At 40.1% G+C, this 20,686-nt stretch overlaps 1 protein-coding gene across 1 annotated transcript; it reads right to left on the reverse strand.

The window, feature by feature from the left end:
• Positions 1-1,939: 1,939 nt before the first annotated feature.
• On the reverse strand, positions 1,940-4,624 carry LOC140805685 (uncharacterized). The gene is made up of 2 exons (XM_073161946.1): positions 4,192-4,624; positions 1,940-1,995 (listed from the first exon to the last, which is right to left on the reverse strand). The coding sequence occupies exons 1-2, from the start codon at positions 4,622-4,624 to the stop codon at positions 1,940-1,942; spliced, it is 489 nt and encodes a 162-aa protein (XP_073018047.1).
• Between the last annotated feature and the right edge of the window lie 16,062 nt (positions 4,625-20,686).

Consider the following 20,686-nt stretch of genomic DNA (forward strand, 5'->3'; position numbering starts at 1 on the left):
TGAGTTTGTTGATCAGGAGATGGAAGGTGTCGAAGACTGAGTAGGCAGGGCTGGATGTGTGTACGCTAACCCGAGGGCCTCATTTCTTCCGCACATCATGTTTATGGGATAAGAGTGATTATTGGATATTTTCAAACTATGTTTCTTTTTGTGTTGATGATTCGACAGGAGTTTTGAGAATATTTTTAACTGCAGTAATTTTCAGTATCGCAATTCTAATATTTCAAAAAAAATGTGATTTATAGTAGTTATTGCATGCATGCTTGTAACTGTTTATTTTCGAAATGTAGTTTTTTTAAAAAAAAAATTAGTAACATTTTAATTAGTAGACGTTTCAAACAAGAATTTTAATTAGACCCCTTACAAAATTAAGCATGTTACATACCCAAATAAATGACATTACTTTCTCAAAAGCCAAATAAAATTTTCACCAAAAATTCGAAATGATCCAAGAAACTCTTTTCTTAAAACCAGAAGGCATAAAAATTATTCTTTTAAAAAAAATAAATGAATATACCAAACATAAAATTAATTGTCATAAAGAAACTTTAGACATAGACAATTGTTTTTGTCAACTTCAATTTTACATCTTTTCTAATAAAATATACTTTTTATCCTTCAGAGATTTTTTCCATCCAGATAAATAATAAGGAAGAAAGAAAAAGTATAAATTCCTTATTAGATTTAGAATTAGTTTCAGACATGGTTAAAAATGAAGATGACATAAACAGCCTCAACAGTGTTGCCCTCAAAAGTGCTGTCCAATATTTCTTTGATACCGAAAATAATGAAGTTAAACTAGAAATAAGATCAACATGCCCAGAATGGATTACAACAGAATTAGAACCAACATTTCAGAGAATTTGGGTCAAGCCCTTTTATAAATGGAGAAAACAAAAAGCAGAACCTGAAGTCCATCATCCAACCATTTACAGAAATACAATCCACAAACAAATAAAACAACAGAGATTACAGACATTAGCCTTCAGCATAAATTCATTGAAAAAAATAAAGGAACACTACAGATTATATTTTATGAACCAAAATTACAAAATATACATAATGAGCCTATCATCATGCGTTGATCATTTTTCAGATTTCTACATAGATGCTCCTAAAGATTTTTATTTTTATACAAGAATTTACTGTAAATTTTTAGAAGAATTAGAAGACAACAAGACAGAAGAAATCCTTTGCTCCTTAGAGGAAGATATTAAGCTTGAAGATCTACTCGATGAGGAAAGAATGCACAATTTAGACATTTAATTATTATTGAATTCTAAATTGTTTATATTGATTGTAATATTTTTATAAAATATGGCGTAAAATGATGCAAGTGGGTGCTTATCATGTTAGGATCGATGGAGTAGTTTAGAATAAGGTTGAATAAATTACTCTAACTTTTCATTTTCTGCTTTTAAAAAGTGTGCTTCAAACTTGTTCAAGGAGTCAAAAGCTAGTCTCATTATTTGCAAGTGCAACAAGCTACTTGAAAAGTACGAAATAGTGCACAACACTTAAGAAAACAAAAAGTAGTAGAAGAACATATAACACAATACTTGTTTCTGGAAGTTTGAAGGACAAACCCTTCTATGTCACATTTTCTTCGGTTTCCAGAAGATAATAGTAGAAAACAATAATTAGCACACCTAGTACAATTCCATTTCAGTAGGCTTTATCCTTGTCTACTGAAACTAACGAGTGAAAATCCTATTATCCAATACATCAATAAATGAATGAGTAAAAATTATTCATGTCCCGGATAAAAATACTGCAATTTAAAAATAAAGCAAATATGAAAGAGTAAAAATAATGTTAAACAATAACATGATAAAATGAATTGGTAAAAATATTCAGGTCCACTCATATCTCATAAACGTGATGTGCGTAAGAAAAATAAGGTCCTCGAGTTCGCGTGCGCACATCCAACTCCGCCTACTCAGTCTTCGGCACATCCAACCTCCTGATCAAAATGCTCACCTGCATCATTCACACCTGTTGAGTGTAAAGACTCAACACACCTGTAACGTTAATAGCCATTACATATACATAACATGCACTAGTGAAAAGTACCGTATTAAAAATACATTTCATGAACTTGAAAAGAAACATGAACTTAAACATTTCATATCATAGCATAGCATGTCGAAAACATCTCATTATATCATCATATACTTGTTCATTTTCCTTAATCCAATTCATTTTGTTAGTTGCGACTTTCGTATCAGCTCTATCGTATCAGCTCTATTTGATGGATCCATCTACATAACCGTGGTACCCGACTGCGGAGACATCAGCGACAGTATTACCCATCAATTGAGCCTTGGTCTTACATCATCATCGTACATATATCGTCAGTCACAACCAACTCTCATCCTTCAAAAAATATCATCATTTTCATGATTTATCAAAATAATGCATATACGAAATTTTTCCTTCAAACCAAGCATGCAACATATTTTTCATATTTACGTAAAAAATCATATACTTGATAACATAAATGTTTAAAAACATGTCAAATTGTGCTCAGGGCGCTGTCAGGAATAAAAACTCCACCCAGGTGCAAAATGACCATTTTGTCCCCGAAAACCCTGAATGACCATTTTACCACTGGACCTCAAAATTTCGACCCGAAGCTTACCAAACTCCTTAAAACACCCCAAAACATATTTATAAGCATTTCTTAGACGTGAACTCAAGCTTGATTCAAACGTTATACGATTCGTTTTAAAACTGGGACCTGGGTCTCGGTTTTAACTCCAACCAACACGAAACTTAACCAAATTTTCCCCAACTCGAACCGTGACTTAAACCTACATAACCAGCCTCTAAACCACTCATTCTAGACAACTTGTGAGCCACGAAACACGCCCAAAGGTTGCTGGAATTTTCTGCACTACACTAAACTTGAAAACTACTGACCGTAGGCCCTACCGGCTCGAACTAGTCTTGGACCAACCCTTACTAGCCCACCTTAGGACCCTCCTGGACCAACCTAACTCGGATCTGCCCTTGCACCACAGGCTCAGCCCCATCAACGGTCGAGCCTTCCTAGGCCAAGTCTCAGACCCACCAGGGTCTAGTCCATGGCTTGGATCTGCCCTTGCACCACCGGCTCAGCCCCATCACCCGTTCCACTCACAACCAAGCTGTAAACCCAAGAAACTCGATCGGCCCTCTCCTAAACCAACAAAGCTTCAACTCCAGCCTTAAGTCCCCTTCTTACTCGACGTGTACAGCCCCTTATCAACATAAAAGTCGGCAACCCCTTGCACAAACACAAGAAAACGTGAGAATGAAACAAAAGGATGAACTTTCATGTGAAAATTTTGCATAAAAACGAAACCCCAAGATAGGTCAATAAATTCTCATGAATTTACATATAATTCAGCATAATATTGGCTTGAATGAAGAGAAAAATAGGATACATGCGTTCCTTAGCGTTTATGATCTCAAGTACTCGAAGATACGCTCGTGGGACGTGAAACATAGAGGCGGGAGATAAGCTTTCTTGAAGAATTATGGAGGATTTAGAAATGGCTGCTGGTTTTCTGGTGTTTTCATGTGAAATGGCTGCTTGAGAATGAGGTGGGCGGCCAAGGGGAGTTAAGTAGGTTCAGTGTTTGATTTGATGGAGTTTAGGTTAATAAAACACGCACTAATGGGCCCTAATTAAAAATTAAAAAGATTTTGAGCCCATTAACAATTAAAACAAACCCATCAAGTCCAATAACACTCTCGAAAAATATTTTGTTTAGGTATGTTTCTGAAAATATTACCCGAGCCCTCAAAAAGTCCCTCGACTCGCTAAAATTTGTGTGCCGGTTAGAAATATGACCCGAGGGGTAAAAATACCCACTAAGACACAATTTTAGAAAAATACACTTAAAAATACCGGATAATAAATAATTAAAATTTATTATTCAAAAAAAATATTTTTCCTAATTATCCCCGGTCTCCATTACTCTTTGGAGTGCGAAATGCAAATTAAAACCCTAATGCATGAAACTTAACAATAATCATGAAATAAACCCTAACCATGCAATAATCATGCATTAAAATCATTAATCACGTATTTTAAATAAAATCTTAGATTGCATTTAGTCAGGTTACGTAGTTCGAATTTCCTAGACCTTACAATTCTCCCCCCCCCCCCTTAAACAGAATTTCGTCCTCGAATTTAAAACATACCGAATAACTTCGGGTAGCGACTCCTCATCTCGGACTCCGTCTCCCAAGTAGTCTCTTCCTTGGAATGATTCAGCCACTTGATTTTTATCATGTGGATCACCTTGTTGCGGAGACTCCTCTCCTGCATATCCAAAATCCGAGTGGGTCTCTCCTCGAAGGACAGGTGCAGAGCCAGCTGAAGTGCTTCATAGTTCAGCACATGCGAAGAATTCGACATGTACTTCTGCAGCATAGAGACATGGAACACATTATGAACTCCCACAAAATTTGACGGTAATGCAACTCGGTATGCAAGTGTCCCAACTCTCTTTAGGATCTCGAACGGTCCTATAAATCTAGGACTAATCTTGCCCTTCTGCCCGAATCTCATCACACCCTTCATTGTTGCGACTTTCACGAAAACATGATCCCTTACTGCAAACTCAAGATCCATGCTCCGCTTATCTTATTAACTCTTCTGTCAAGTCTTAGCAGTCTTCATCTTGTCCCTGATCTTGAACACTAACTCTGCAGTCTGAATGACGATATCCGGACCCAACTCTGCTCTCTGTCCTACCTCATCCCAATACACTGGTGACCTACACTTCCTCCCATACAATGCCTCATATGGAGCCATACTGATAGATGTGTGATAGCTATTGTTGTACGTGAACTCCACGAGAGATAACTTTGGCTCCCAGCTTCCTTGGAAGTCGATCATGCAAGCTCTAAATAGGTCCTCCAAAATCTAAATCACCCTCTCTGACTGTCCGTCAGTCTGAGGATGGAAGGCAGTACTGAATAGCAGCTTAGTACCCAATGCCTGATGCAGACTCTTCCATAATGCAGATGTGAATCTCGGATCCCTGTATGACATGATGGACACTGGAATCCCATGCAGTCTGACTCTCTCTCTGATGTATAGCTCTGCGTATTGAATCATGGGGAAAGTCTTCCTGATCAGTAGAAAGTATGCTGACTTGGTGAGGCGATCAACGATCTCCCAGATGGCATTATATCCCCCAGTAGTCCTCGAAAGCCCTGTCATAAAGCCCATGGTACTTTTCTCCCATTTCCACTCGGGAATCAGGAGTGGTCTCAGTTTCTCTGCAGGTCTCTGATGCTCTGCCTTGACCTGCTGACATGTCGAACACTTGGAGACGAATGCTCGGCCACCAATTAAGAGACCGAAGATCCTTATACATCTTCGTACTCCCTGGATAGATGGAGTACGGGGTGTTGTGGGCCTCACTCAAGATATCTGTCCTCATGGAATCACTGCTAGGAACCCATAGTTGGTCTCTATATCTGATTATGACATCCACAATGGTATACAATCTTCAACCTTTAGCATCATCCCTCTATCTCCACTTCTGCAGTTGCTCGTCAGAAGTCTGCCCTGCCCGAATTCTGTCTCTCAAAGTTGTATGTACTGTCAGGGTAGCAAGGTTTGGGGCATTGCCCGTGGCATAAACTGCAAGCTCAAACCTCTGCATATCTGCCTGCAACGCTCTCCATACCGACAAGTGGGCAATCACTGAGTTGTTCTTGCTCAGGGCATCTGCGACCACATTAGCCTTACTCGGATGGTAGCTAATGTCACAATCATAATCCTTCACTAGCTCTAGCCACCTCCGCTGTCTCATGTTCAGATCTTTCTGCTTTAGGCTCTTATGATAAGTGAAAATATTGCACTTCTTCCCATACAGATAATGCCTCCAAATCTTCAGGGCGAAAACCACTGGTGCTAGCTTGAGGTCATGAGTCGGATAGTTTTTCTCATGGACCTTCAACTATCGGGACGCATAAGCTATAACTCTGTCATGATCCATCAAAATTTCGCCCAAACTGAGCTTCCAAGCATCCGTATAAACCACATACTCTCCTTGCTCTGATGGCAAAGCTAGAACTGGTGCTGTGGTCAACGACTGCTTGAGTCTATCGAAACTCTCCTGGCACTCTGATCCCCAGATGAATTTTGAATTCTTCTTCGTCAAGGCGGTCATAGGCACCGCAATAGAAGAGAAGTCATGAATGAACTTCCGATAGTACCCATCCAATCCCAAGAAACTGCGGATCTCCGTCACTCTCTTAGGCACTGGCCAATCTCGGACTGCCTCAACCTTGCTGGGATCGACTTCCACTCTGTCTCGAGATACAATGTGGCCCAAAAATACCACTTTGTCAAGCCTGAACTCGCACTTACTGAACTTGACATACAGTCGTCTGTCCTGTAAAGTCTGCAGTATGATCCTCAGATGCTGACTATGCTCCTCTCTGCTCTTGTAATAGATCAGGATGTTGTCGATGAAAACTATAACAAACTGATACAAATATGGCTGAAATACGCGATTCATGAGATCCATGAAGATCACTGGCGCATTCATCAAACCGAAGGGCATCACCATAAACTCATAGTGCCCATAACGTGTCCTGAATGCCATCTTATGCATATCAGACTCTCTCACCTTCAGCTAGCGATACCCTGATCGGAGATCTATCTTCGAGAATACTGATGCTCCTTGAAGCTGATCAAATAGATCCTTGATCCTTGGCAGAGGAAACTTGTTCTTGATAGTGACTATGTTCAGTTCCCTGTAATCAATGCAGAGCCGCATATTGTCATCCTTCTTCTTAACAAACAATACCGGTGCACAACATGGAGAAAATCTAGGGAGAATGAAACCCTTATCTAGCAAGTCCTGTATCTGATCCTTCAGTTCTTTCATCTCTTCAAGTTCTAGACGAAAGGGTGCCTTAGAAATAGGCACGGTACCTGGCATAAGCTCGATAGAAAAGTTCACTTCTCTGTCTGGTAGAATACCTGAAACATCGTCCGAGAAACACTGGGGAAGTCCCTGACCACTTTGACCTCTTCTAGCCTCTGACTGACTGGCTTGGTCACTGTCACAATACTGGCCAAAAATGCCTGGCAGCCTCTCCTCATGAGCTTTCTCGCACAGATGCAAGAGATAATGTGAGGCATCTGCTGGTGTCTGGCTGCCTCGAATATAAACGGTTTACCGCTGGGCGGTCGGACAGTAACTGAACTCTGTTGAAAATATATGGCAGCTCCCTTCGTAGAAAGTTAGTCCATACCAAAAATAATTTTGAACTCCAGCAACGGTAGCACAATAAAATCTGCATGCACCGTATTTTTCTGTAACTGAAGCTCCAATTTCTTCACCATCTGTGAGGTAAACATCTGATCCCCGGATGGAATCGATACTCAGAATCCCAAATCCATAGCCTCTGATATGATTTCTAGCCACTTGACGAATGTGTAGCTCCGGAATCTAGCAATGCATACGTGGCTACACCTGAAATATATACCCTTCATGCGACAAAGCATACCATCAAATCTGATCACGTTGAAACTTAAGAAATTTCTACCAGTAATTATCCCAAGTTCCTCGAAAAATATACTGATTTATTTCTAGCACCCCATAATAAAATCTCAAAATTTAACTCCAAAAATTCAGTAATTGCAATTTGGCCCTTAAAATTTTGGTTTTTGCAAATAGGTCCCTATAATTACGGTTATTGCACTTAGGTCTCTAAAACTCTTAATCAATTCAATTCAACCTTAAGTCTATCTATTTAGAACATACAACCTAATTTATTCTAGGTTTTCAATCCCAAAATAATTCACACAATAATCAGATAAGCCCTGCAATCAAGCCAGTAAATAAATAAAACTTAAGCATAAAAGTTACCGGTAATCAAAGTAGAGTCGAGCTCAGCCTCTGCCTCCTCGGCATGCATCACATATGCTCTACCAGTAGTGGGGCCCTTGTTCTTGGGCAATCTGCCACCTTGTGACCATCCTGCCCGCATATGAAACATTTGTAGGTTCCCCATAAACATTTGCCAAGGTGGAACCGGTTGCATTGCTTGCATGGCTGCCTCTCTGCCGGTTTCGGAGCCCCTGGTACCTGAGCTCGCCTCTGCTGTCCAGGCCTATTAAGGTAGCCCTGGGGCTTCTGCTGCCTTTACTGTCTCGGTGGCCTCGTGAACTGCTTCTTCAGTGGTTTAGTGCTTGACTGGGTCTGGGATCTATTCCTCTGCATCTCAAAATTGATGTCCCTCAAGGCCCACTCTGCCTGAAAAGAACAAGCGGTAGCCTCATCATAGGTCACCGGTCTCATCAGCATCACATCTTGACGCAAAGTATGCCTAAGGCCATCCATAAAAAGCCTCACCTTCTGGGCGGCATCTCTCGCAATAAGGGGCACAAAATGACAGCCCCTATCAAACTTCCTGATGAACTCTGATACAGTAGAGTCCTCGTTCGGAGACTCATGAACTCCCTCATCAGGCGACCCCTGACATCTGCTGGAAAATACTTATCGTAGAACACCTCCTTGAACTGATCTCATGAGAGGGTAGTCAAGTTCAACCCGTGTGCTGCTCTCTCCCACCAAAGGGATGCATCATCTCAAAACATATAAGTGGGGCACCTGAACCGATCTCCATCCATCATCTGCAAGTAATGGAAGTGTTTCTCCAAAGATCGATTCCATCCTCCGCTGTGAAAGGGTCAGTATTTACCCCGAACTCCTTTGGGTTGAGCCGTCAAAACTCCTCATAAATGTCTGTCTGTGGTCTAGGAGCCTACTGCGTCTGCTCCAGAAGTCTAGCCATGCCTCCAAAAACTCGAGTAGCTACATCCACTGGTAGTGGTGGTGGCGGTGGAAGGCCTCTATCGCCTCAAGAAGTATCATCATGAAGGTCTATGCTAGGGGCGTGTTTGGGAGGTATGATATCTGAATATAGTCCAAATTCTAAACGTAAACCCTCTTGCAATTTCATCTAGTCTTTTAAAAATAAAATCCTTAAATCCTGAAAGCAACTAAACATGCCCTGTAAATCGCTGTAAAACGTACAACATTCAATCATGCATGTGATGGAAATAAACTATTTAAAACATAAAAGCTTACAGACTTGAGGCTTGAAGACTGAGCTGCAGAAGCTGACGGTGGCACAACCCCTATACAGGACCCTTGCTCTAATACCAACTGAAACGACTACTAATTAAAATGCTACTAAAATATATTTTTTTTACAAGCACCTTTTCGAAAATTCATAATTATGCATGCATAAAACACTACTGAAAATTTCACCTTTCAAAAATAATAGTAATCATCTATCGGATGAAAATACTGCTAAAATTAAAATAAACATGAAGGAGTGAAAATCCTATTATCCAATACATAAATAAATGAATGAGTAAAAATTATTCATGTCCCGGATAAAAATACTGCAATTTAAAAATAAAGCAAATATGAACGAGTAAAAATCCTAATAACCAATAACATGATCAAATTAATGGGTAAAACCTATTCAGGTCCACTCCTATCTCATAAACGTGATGTGCGGAAGAAAAATAAGGTCCTCGGGTTCGCGTGCGCATATCCAAATCCGCCTACTCAGTCTTCGGCACCTCCAACCTCCTGATCAAAAATGCTCACCAGCATCATTCACAGCTAGTGAGTCTAAAGACTCAACACACCTGTAACGTTAATAGCAAGTATATATACATAACATGCACCAGTGAAAAGTACCGTACTAAAAGTACATTTCATGAACTTGAAAAGAAACATGAACTTAAACATTTCATATCATAGCTTAGCATGTCGAAAACATCTATCATATACTTGTTCATTTTCCTTAATTGAATTCAGTTTGTTAGTTGCAACTTTCGTATCAGCTCTATCGTTTCAGCTTTATTTGATGGATCCATCTACATAGTTGTGGTACCCGACGGCGGGGACATCAGCGATAGTATCACCCATCCACTGAGCCTTGGCCTTACATCATCATCGTACATATATCGTCAGTCACAACCAGCTCTCATCCTTCAAAAAATATAATCAATTTCATCACTTATCAAACAAAACATGCAACGTATTTTTCATATTTACGTAAAAAGTCATATACTTGATAACATAAACGTTTAAAAACTTGTCAAATTGTGCTCAGGGCGCTGCCATGACTAAAAACTCGACCTTGCAAAATGACAATTTTGTCCCCGGAAAACCTAAATGAACATTTTACCCCTGGACCTCAAAATTTCGACTCGAAGCTTGTCAAACTCCATAAAACACCCTAAAACATATTTATAAGCATTTCTTAGATGTAAACTCGAGCCCGATTCAAAACTTATATGATTCATTTTAAAACTTGGACCGAGGTCCTGATTTTAACCCGAATGAACCTGAAACTCAACCAAATTTTTCCCAACTCGAACCATGACTTAAACCTACATGACCAGCCTATAAAACTCTTGTTCCAGACCACTTGTGACCCACGAAACACGCCCAAAGTTTACTGGAATTTTCTGCGCATTACATCTTCAAACCCTAATACACTAAACTTGAAAACTATCGACCCTAGGCCCTACCGGCTTGAACCAGTCTTGGACCAACCCTTCCTAGCCCTCCTTAGGAGCCTAACTCGAGCACACGGTCCCATGCACGCCGCAACACATGCACACCCGAGAATCACCGAAGTTACCCAACCCGCGACCAAACTACTCTCACCCCGATCGATCGGCTTCCTGGCTTGATCCAGCAGTGCTCGAGCTTTCCTAGGCCAAGTGCCAGACCAACCAGGGTCTGGTCCATGTCTTGGATCGGCCCTTGCACCGCCGGCTCAGCCCCATCACCCGATCCACTCACAACCAAGTCATAAACCTAAGAAACTCGATCGACCCTCTCCTAAACCAACAAAGCTTCGACTCCAACCTTAAGTCCCCCTCTTACTCGACGTGTACCGCCACTTAGAAACATAAAAAATCGGGAGCCCCTTGCACAAACACAAGAAACCGTGAGAATGAAACAAAAAGATGCACTTTCATGTCAAAATTTTTCATAAAAACCAAACCCCAAGATAGATCAATAAATTCTCATGTATTTACATATATTTCAGCATAATATTGGTTTGAATGAATATAAAAAGGAAATACATGCATGCCTTAGCGTTTATGAGCTCAAATACTCGAAGATACGCGCGTGGGACATGAAACAAAGAGGCGGGGGAGAAGCATTCTTGACGAATTATGGAGGATTTCGAAATGTCTGTAGGTTTGCTACTGTTTTCACGTGAAAGTGGCTACTGTAGAATGAGGTGGGTGGCCAAGGGGTGTTAAGTAGGTTTAGGGTTTGATTAGATGAGTTTAGGTTAATAAAACATGTACTAATGGGTCCTAATTAAAAATTAAAAGGGAAGCATTAAAACAAACCCATCAAGCCCAATAACACTTCCGAAAAATATTTCCTTTAAGTATTTTTTTGAAAATATTGTCTGAGCCCTCAAAAGTCCTCCGAATCGCTAAAATTTGCGTACCGGTTATAAATATGATCCAACGGGTAAAAATACCAACCATGACCCAATTTTCAAAAAACACACTTAAAAACACCTCATAATAAATAAATAAATTTAATTATTTAATAAAAATATTTTCCCTGAGCACGAAATGCAACTTAAAACCTTAATACATGAAACTTAACAATAATCATGAAATAAACCCTAACCATGCAATAATCATGCATTAAAAATCATTAATCATGTGTTTTAAATAAAACTCTAGATTGCATGCAGTAAGGTCACGTAGTTAGAATTTCCTAGACCTTAGATTCATGGTCCTAGATAGGTGGAGGGAAGGCTGGTGCAAAGGCTAGGGCTGAAACAAGAGAGGGTGGTCGCTCGGGTCTTCGTGCGCACAGGTTTGGTGGCTGCTCATGCGCGGCCTATATGGCTTGGTCCAGCGGCTAGTCTAGGGTTTGGTCAAGGTCCTAGGATGGTTGGTTAGGGTCTGGACAAGATGGTTAAGTGCTAGGCTCGATGGATTTGATGTAGGCTACGGCTAGGGTTCGAACAAGGGCAAGGAAAATTCAGTAGGTTGTCTAGGCTTTTCTGAAGGTTATAAATTGCTTTATTTGGGTTGCACATGGTATTATTAGGTGTTAATAAGCTATAGTTCAAGTTTAGTAAAGTTTTACAAAGTTTCAACTCGATTCGGGTTAAAACTAGGGCGTAGGTTCAAGTTTTGAAACGAATTGGGAAACTAGTCGAGGAGCTTAAGTTTACATCTAAAAGTAGTTTATGGGTGTATTTTAAGGTGTTATGTTATGTTTGGATGGATTCGGGTCGTCATTTTAAGGTCTAAGGTTAAATTGGAAAAGTTAGGGTTTCAGGGGCAAAACAATCATTTACAACTGAAAGATGTTGGGTGTCCTGACAGTGTCCTACATGCACTATTGAATGTTAATAATTTTATTTTGAAATATTAAGGAATTTTATGATGGAAAACGATAATTCTAAAAGACGTGTTATATGCTTGGTTTAAAAGAAAAATGATATATATATGCATGGATTTTTTATAAGGGATGAATATAATGAAAGGTTGATGCGACCGGCAGATTATGCAACTGCCAATGCTTGTGCATTCCAAGCTGAGCAAGCCCTGAAGATATTGATTTTGAGAGGCAGAGCAAGAGACAGCAGCACCAGCAAAACTCACAGGCGAATAAGAGAGTTTATGGGACCTCCTAAAGTTCAAGGGTAGCAAAAGCCCCAAGGACCATTGAAGAAGCTGGGACAACAGAAGCCACCACAGTCTGGGGCACCAAAACTTGAAGAGAGACCACTTTGCAAAGAATGAAATCGCTCACACTTTGGCAAGTGTATGTAGGAACATACAAGTGCTTCATATGCAAGGAGGAAGGACATAAAACCATGGACTACCCAAAGAAGAAAGGACTAATTGTTGACAGAACTTATGTAATGCATGCCGATGAGACTAAAGCAAAGCCAGACACGACTCTGATTACCAGTAACCTAGTTGTTTAACGTTTTTATATTGCTTTTATTACATGAAATGTTAATTTAATTATGGGAATTGATTGGGATAATGAATAAATTAGAGGAAAATAGGTTGTATGCTCTCCTTTAGTTAGATTTAAGAGATGATATTTAGAATTTTAGGAATTTTGCATAAAATATAAGTCGTAATCATGCAAAGGAGAGAATAAAATAAAAAAAAAATAAGAATTTTAGGGCTTATAATGGATAAATCGATAACTTTGGAGTATTTATGGCATAATTCGAAAGTATATGGGTTAAATACAAAAATCGCGAGTTTAAGGGCTTGATGGTAGAAATTCGATAATTTTGAAAATTAATGATAGAAATTCTTTAAATTTTCAACATGATTGGGTTTGATGGTATATTTGTCGCAGGAAGGATATTTATTTTAGGTGTAGCTACCTATGCATTGCTGAATTCGGGAGCTACACACTCATGATACGTTCTTCATGAGATTAAAGATTATACCCGAGGATTTGGAATTGGGCTTTAAAGTTTTATTCCTTCTGGTGATCAAATGGTCACTTCGAGCATTGTAAAGAATTTGGAGCTTCGTTTAAGAAAGGATGTTATTCGGGCAGATCTTATCGTACTCCCAATGCTTGAATTTGACATCATTCCTGGCATGGATTGAATACCTTTGAATGGGGCTTCAATAGATTTTCGGCAGAGGTCATTATCTATTTGCCCGTCCAGCAGGAAATCTTTTGTCTTTGAGACAGCAAGGAACAAGAAAATGTCGTGCATTATCTCCTGCATCTGTGCGAGGAAACTTATGAAGCGATGTTGCCAAGCTTTTCAAGCATTATTACTTCTGCACCTATTCCTATCAGTCAGAAGCTACAAGATATTGAGGTTGTCAGAGACTTTCCTAGCGTCTTTCCTGAGGACATTTCTGGCATTCCACCGGACCAAGAGGTGGAATTTTCTATTGAGTTGATGTCGGGTACAGTGCCAATTTCTAAGGCACCCTATCATCTAGCACCCGCCGAGATGAAAGAGTTGAAAGATCAAATTCAAGAGTTGTTAGACACGGGTTTTATTCACCCGAGTTGTTCTCCGTCGGATGCACCGGTATTATGGGTGAAGAAGAATGATGGTAGTATGTAACTTTGCGTTGATTATGGAGAGCTGAACAGAGTCACCATCAAGAAAAAGTATCACTTGCCTAGAATCGAAGACTTATTTGATCAGTTGCAAGAAACATCGATTTTCTCGAAAATAGATCTTCGTTTGGGATACCATCAGTTGAAAGTGAAGGAGTCTGACGTTCATAAGACGGTTTTTAGAACTCGGTATGGGCACTAAAAGTTTAAGGTCATGCCATTTGGGTTGGCCAATGAGCCAGAGATCTTCATGGATCTCATGAATCGCGTATTTCAGTCGTATCTGGATCATTTTATCATAGTCATAATAGATGGTATTCCGGTTTACTCGAAGGGTAGAGAAGAGCAGAGTCAGCACTTGAGAACGTGATGTGAATCTTTGTACGAATGAATAGCAAACACGATTAAAATCGAATCGTGCCCTCAATTCAATATCAAACAAAGAATCGTTGTGGTCCCGATCTTTTGAATCAAGTGTGTATGTTGTGATATTCACCTCTAAACTATGAAAAGTCTAGCAACAAATAATCACGAGATAAACAATCGTAATTATAACGAACCTTCAAAGAACTAGTCAACGACAATCCGCACAAGCACGATCGACAAACTCCACAAAGTTTAAAACTTTGATAAGTTTGATTTCTGAATAACAAAGTGAAGCTTTGAACGTTTGAGAGAAAAACTCTAAACTTTGATAAAAAATCAAAATAATATGTGTATTGTCTGTAAAATTTCGTCCAAGATATGTCTTATATCAAAAAGATAACAAAAAAATCTAGTTGCCATAATAATTAAATCTCTAACTAGGAAACTAGGATTCTTCCGAAATTGGCTCGCGCTCGGGCGGTAGGATTTGCCCGCTCGAGCGCCGGTAAATCTGGACTACTCGCGCTCGGGCGGTAGATTATTACCGCTCGGGCGCGAAGCCTTCTGGAATCCTTCGCCTCGGACAGTAAGTATGGCGCTCGGGCGGTAATCTTTGGCCGCTCGGGCGCCGATGCTGCTGTATTCAACTTTATCTATCACTTGAATAATGTTCTTGTGACTTCCAATCTCACTTCCATGCATCAAAAACCCTCCAGCACTTTGCACCTCGCTTGTAAGTCCTTCCTTCTTGCTCATAAGCCCCTGCAATGCTTCCTTGAATCTCTTCGATCGTCCCCTCGTGATTGGTCCCTCCGGCAATTCTAAAGGGTCCCATGATTTCCTTGGAGCTTGACCATCCGTGTTTGCATCATCCTCCCCTTCTTGAAAAGGATTTGTCCTCAAATCCAGTTCGTCACCTACATCAAACAACGACAAGTCACTAACATTAAAAGTAGAACTCACGTTATACTCACCCGGTAGATCGAGTTTGTAGGCGTTGTCATTGATCCTTTCAAGGACTTGGAATGGTCCATCACCCCTAGGTAATAGCTTTGAATGTCTCTTCTCGGGGAACCTTTCCTTCCTCAAGTGTAGCCACTCCCAATCCCCCTTCTCAAATACCACCTTCTTCTTCCCTTTGTTGGCTTGCTTAGCATATTGTTCATTCTTCTTCTCAATATTGGCTTTGGCCTTTTCATGCAACCCCCTAACAAATTCAGCCTTCTTTTTGCCGTCCAAGTTTAACCTTTCACTCACAGGTAAAGACATCAAATCCAACGGAGTCAAAGGATTAAAACCGTATACAATTTCAAATGGCGAATAGCTAGTATTAGAATGCACACAACGATTATAAGAAAATTCAACAAATGGCAAGCAATTTTCCCAATTCTTTAAGTTCTTTTTAAGAATAGCACGTAATAAAGTTCCTAACGTCCTATTAACTACCTCGGTTTGACCATCAGTTTGAGGATGACAGGTCGTAGAAAACAGTAATTAATGCCAAGTTTAGCCCATAGTGTTTTCCAAAAGTAACTTAGGAATTTAACATCACGGTCAGACACAATAGTCCTAGGCATGCCATGCAACCTAACGACTTCTCTAAAGAACAGGTCCGCAATGTTAGACGCATCATCAGTCTTGTGACAAGCAATAAAGTGTGCCATTTTTGAAAACCTATCCACAACAACAAATATAGAGTCCCTCCCCTTCTTTGTCCTAGGTAACCCCAAAACAAAGTCCATAGAGATATCAACCCAAGGTTCACTAGGGACGGGAAGTGGTGTATATAATCCATGTGGTAGTGTCCTAGACTTAGCTTGTCTACAAGTTATGCACTTCTCACAAATACGTTCAACATCACGCTTCATGTGTGGCCAATAAAAATGTTCATGCAAAGCATTCAAAGTTTTCGCCACACCAAAATGTCCCATTAAACCACCCCCATGTGCTTCCCTAACAAGTAGCTCACGAATTGAGGACTTAGGAATGCACAATCTATCCTCTCTAAACAAGAAACCCTTATGCAAGTAGAATTTATCATGTGGACCATGCACACAAGTTTCAAACACTTATTTAAAATCATCATCTAGCACATACAATTCTTTAACAAGCTCAAACCCCAAGATTTTAGATTCCAAAGTAGAGAAACGCACATACCTCCGTGATAGTGCGTCGGCCACTATGTTTTCTTTACCTTGCTTATATTTGATCATGTAGGGGAATGTCTCTATGAAAGCCACCCACTTAGCATGCCGCTTGTTCAGCTTTTGATGCCCTTTGAGGTGCTTTAGAGACTCATGATCCGTATGAATCACAAACTCTTTAGGCCTCAAGTAATGCTGCCACGTCTCAAGAGCCCTCACAAGCGCATAGAACTCCTTGTCATATGTGGGATAGTTTAGCGCTGCCCGATTGAGCTTTTCACTGAAGTAAGCCACCGGCCTTACTCCTTGCATCAACACGCCACCAATACCTACACCTGAAGCATCACATTCAATTTCAAATGTGTAAGTAAAATCGGGTAAAATAAGTAGAGGAGCATTAATTAAATTTTGCTTAATGAGATTGAAGGACTTCTCTTGCTCCTCGCCCCAATGAAATGGAACGTTCTTCTTGATCACTGCCGTCATTGGTGCTGCCAATGTGCTAAAATCTTTTACAAACCTCCTATAGAAGCTTGCAAGACCATGAAAACTTCGGACTTGACCAACAGTAGTAGGCGTTGGCCAGTCTCGAATAGCACTTACCTTGTCTTCATCAACTTGTATACCCTGTGAGCTTACCACAAAACCAAGGAAGACAAGTTTTCTAGTACAAAAATCACACTTCTTCAAGTTAGCATATAAATTTTCAGCTCTCAATGTGATTAGAACAAGCCTCAAGTGGTTAACATGCTCATCCAAGTTTTTGCTATACACTAGGATATCATCAAAATAAACAACAACAAACTTTCCTATGTGTGCACGCAAGACATGATTCATTAACCTCATAAAGGTGCTAGGTGCATTATTTAAGCCAAAAGGCATAACCATCCACTCATACAACCCGTATTTGGTTTTAAACGCAGTCTTCCACTCATCACCTTCTCTCATCCTAATTTGGTGATAGCCACTCTTCAAGTCAATTTTGCTAAAAATGCAAGAACCATGCAATTCATCTAACATATCATCTAGTCTAGGTATGGGATGCCTATACTTAATGTTTATGTTATTGATTGCCCTACAATCCACACACATACGCCAGGAGCCATCTTTCTTAGGGACTAGTAAAACAGGCACCACACAGGGTGACATGGACTCACGCACAAACCCTTTATCTAATAGCTCACTAACTTGTCGTTGCAGCTCCTTAGTCTCCTCCGGATTACTCCTATAAGCTGGACGGTTCGGCAAGGCACTCCCGGGCACCAAATCAATTTGGTGTTCAATCCCCCTCAATGGTGGTAAACCTTGAGGTAGCTCCTCCGGGAATACATCGTCAAATTCCTGCAATAGTGAAACAATAACGCTCGGAAGGGATCCGGCTATATCACTTGTGTTAAGGAGGATCTCCTTGTAAAGAATTAACACAAGTGGTTCATGTGTGTGCAACAATTGTTTCAACTCACCTTTTTGGGCCATATATGATTTCTTTTTGGCCTCTTTCCTCTCCTTTTCTTTTCCCTCATTTTCTTTCCTCTCTTTTTTTGTTTTTATGGCTATCTCACTCTTTTGGTCACTCTTTTTTTCAGCCATTTCATTTTTTTTTCAAAGGCCATCTCACTTTTTAGTTCACTCTTTTTTTCGGCCTCATCTCTCTTTTTCTTTTTCAATTGGTCCTCCAATACTTGCTTTGGGGACAAAGGAAGCAATACAATGGATTCTTTCTTTAAAACAAATGAATAACGATTTTTGAACCCATCATGAGTAACGTGCCTATCAAATTTCCATGGTCTACCCAACAAAATATGACAAGCATGCATGGGCACCACGTCACACAAGACCTCATCCACATAATTCCCAATAGAAAAAGACACTAGAACTTGCCTATTTACTTTCACCTCCGCACAATCATTCAACCATTGAAGCCTATATGGTTGAGGATGTTTTATTGTAGGCAATCCCAATTTTTCCACCATCTCAACACTAGCCACATTAGTGCAACTCCCCCCATCTATGATTACATTGGAAACCTTACCATTCACAAAACATCTAGTGTGGAACAAATTCTCCCTTTGGCTAGCCTCCTCATCCTTGACTTGGGCACTCATGATTCGCCTAGTCACTAGCGCTTCTCCTATAACCGCTCCATATCCCTCATCGGGATCCTCCAACGCAGGCATATCATCATCGCTACCCTCGCCATCTCCTTCACTTTGAGACTCATACACATTCAAAAACATTACCCTCTTATTAGGACACTCACTAGCAATATGACCCAACCCTTGACATCTAAAAAATTTAGTATCTCTAGAACGAGTAGAATGAATTTCAGTTTTACCTTGCACTCCGTGTCTAGGTGCCTCTTGCTTTGTCTCAATCTTAGGCTTGGTCACCACTTTGCTATCATCACGCTTTGCCACATTTGGTCGCCAAGAAGAAGACGTACCTCCAGTTTGGTTGGTGCGGCCAACTCCACGCCTTTTGAGTTGTTGTTCCACCTTTATGGCCATTTGCACCATCTCGTCAAGGTCCAAGTAGTTCCTAAGCTCCACTTGATCTTGAATCTCCCTGTTCAAACCACAAAGAAAACATGCCATGGTCGCCTCACTATCCTCCTCGGTATTTGCCCTAATCATGACTACCTCCATCTCCTTATAGTAGTCCTCCACACTCTTAGCTCCTTGCCTCAAAGTTTGTAGCCTCTTAAAAACCTCTCTATAATAGTGATTGGGCACAAACCTTTTTCTCATGACCCTCTTCATCTCATCCCAAGACTCAATGGGTCTCTCATTATACCTCCTTCTAGTGGTCACTAATTGATCCCACCAAATGAGAGCATAGTCTAAGAATTCAACCACCGCCAACCTCACCTTCTTTTGTTCGGAGTAGTGGTGACATTCAAATACGAACTCTACCCTTTTTTCCCACTCTAGATATGCCTCCGGGTCAGATTTCCCATGGAACGATGGAATTTTCATCTTAATGCTACCCATGTGACCATCTTCCCTAGTCTCCTCATATCTACCCCGCATGGCTTCCTTTTTTCCTCTCCCAAATCCTCTACCTCCTCCATTCCTACCCCAATTCTCATTTTGACTCTCATCGCCTCCTCCCAGATCATATTCCTCATCATCTCTACCCAAATCCCTAGGCTTAGGTTTACCCCCACTAACACTAACCTCAAGTTTATCCAACCTCTCATGCAACGACTCCATTTGGGTCGTCATCATCCTACTAAAATCCCCAAACAACGCATCTATTTGGGCCTTAGACAACCCCGAATTCGAACTACCTCCTACCTCCCTCTCCATTTAATGTCAAATTTGTACCTGCAAGAAAAGGTTAGTAGAAATAAAATAATCCTCACCCAAATGCTCACGGTCACTCCAAAGAAATTCACTCGTCTTTTCTCACAATTTTGTTTGCTCACAACAAATACTCACCGTTCACTCCAAAGAAAAGTCACTCGCACTCAAGTGTATCACTCAAATTTTGAAAGACCTCTTGGAAGTGCTCAAGCTTTGTATCCTGGGTATATCAAACAATCAAGGTTCAAACTTGTGAACAAATGCGACCGACTCACTTGGACTGTGTAGACAAGAAATTCGAATATAAGGAATATTATTTATTATTTTTTTTTGACTGTGAGAGACAATTGAATATGACTCTATAAAGGGAATAGAACAATATACCAAAACAATAATGTAGGCAAATTTTTGAAATTTTGTACTTTTTTTTAAGGCTGAGTACAACTCGAAAACCCCAAAAAAAATGAAGAAAATTGACCTAATTTTCGAGAAACACTGTTTCACAAAAATTGAATAACGATAGAACGAAACAGATCTGAAAACGATTGAAGAAATAACACAGATCTGAAATTTAACAAGATAACTTACTTGATTTCAATAAACCTATGTTCTGATACCAAATGATGTGAATCTTTGTACGAATGAATAGCAAACACGATTAAAATCGAATCGTGCCCTCAATTCAATATCAAACAAAGAATCGTTGTGGTCCCGATCTTTTGAATCA

The sequence above is a fragment of the Primulina eburnea genome, chromosome 1 (genome assembly GCF_022965805.1).
Source record: "Primulina eburnea isolate SZY01 chromosome 1, ASM2296580v1, whole genome shotgun sequence".
NCBI classification, from domain to species: domain Eukaryota; kingdom Viridiplantae; phylum Streptophyta; class Magnoliopsida; order Lamiales; family Gesneriaceae; genus Primulina; species Primulina eburnea.

What these genes read in the sequence shown, in the direction of transcription:
- LOC140805685 (XM_073161946.1), bottom strand. Translation starts at nt 4,624, where the DNA reads ATGGATCTTGAGTTTGCAGTAAGGGATCATGTTTTCGTGAAAGTCGCA. An exon ending in TCGCTACCCGAAGTTATTCG is followed by an intron (nt 1,996 to 4,191) that starts GTATGTTTTAAA and finishes TACACTCAACAG; the next exon opens with GTGTGAATGATGCAGGTGAG.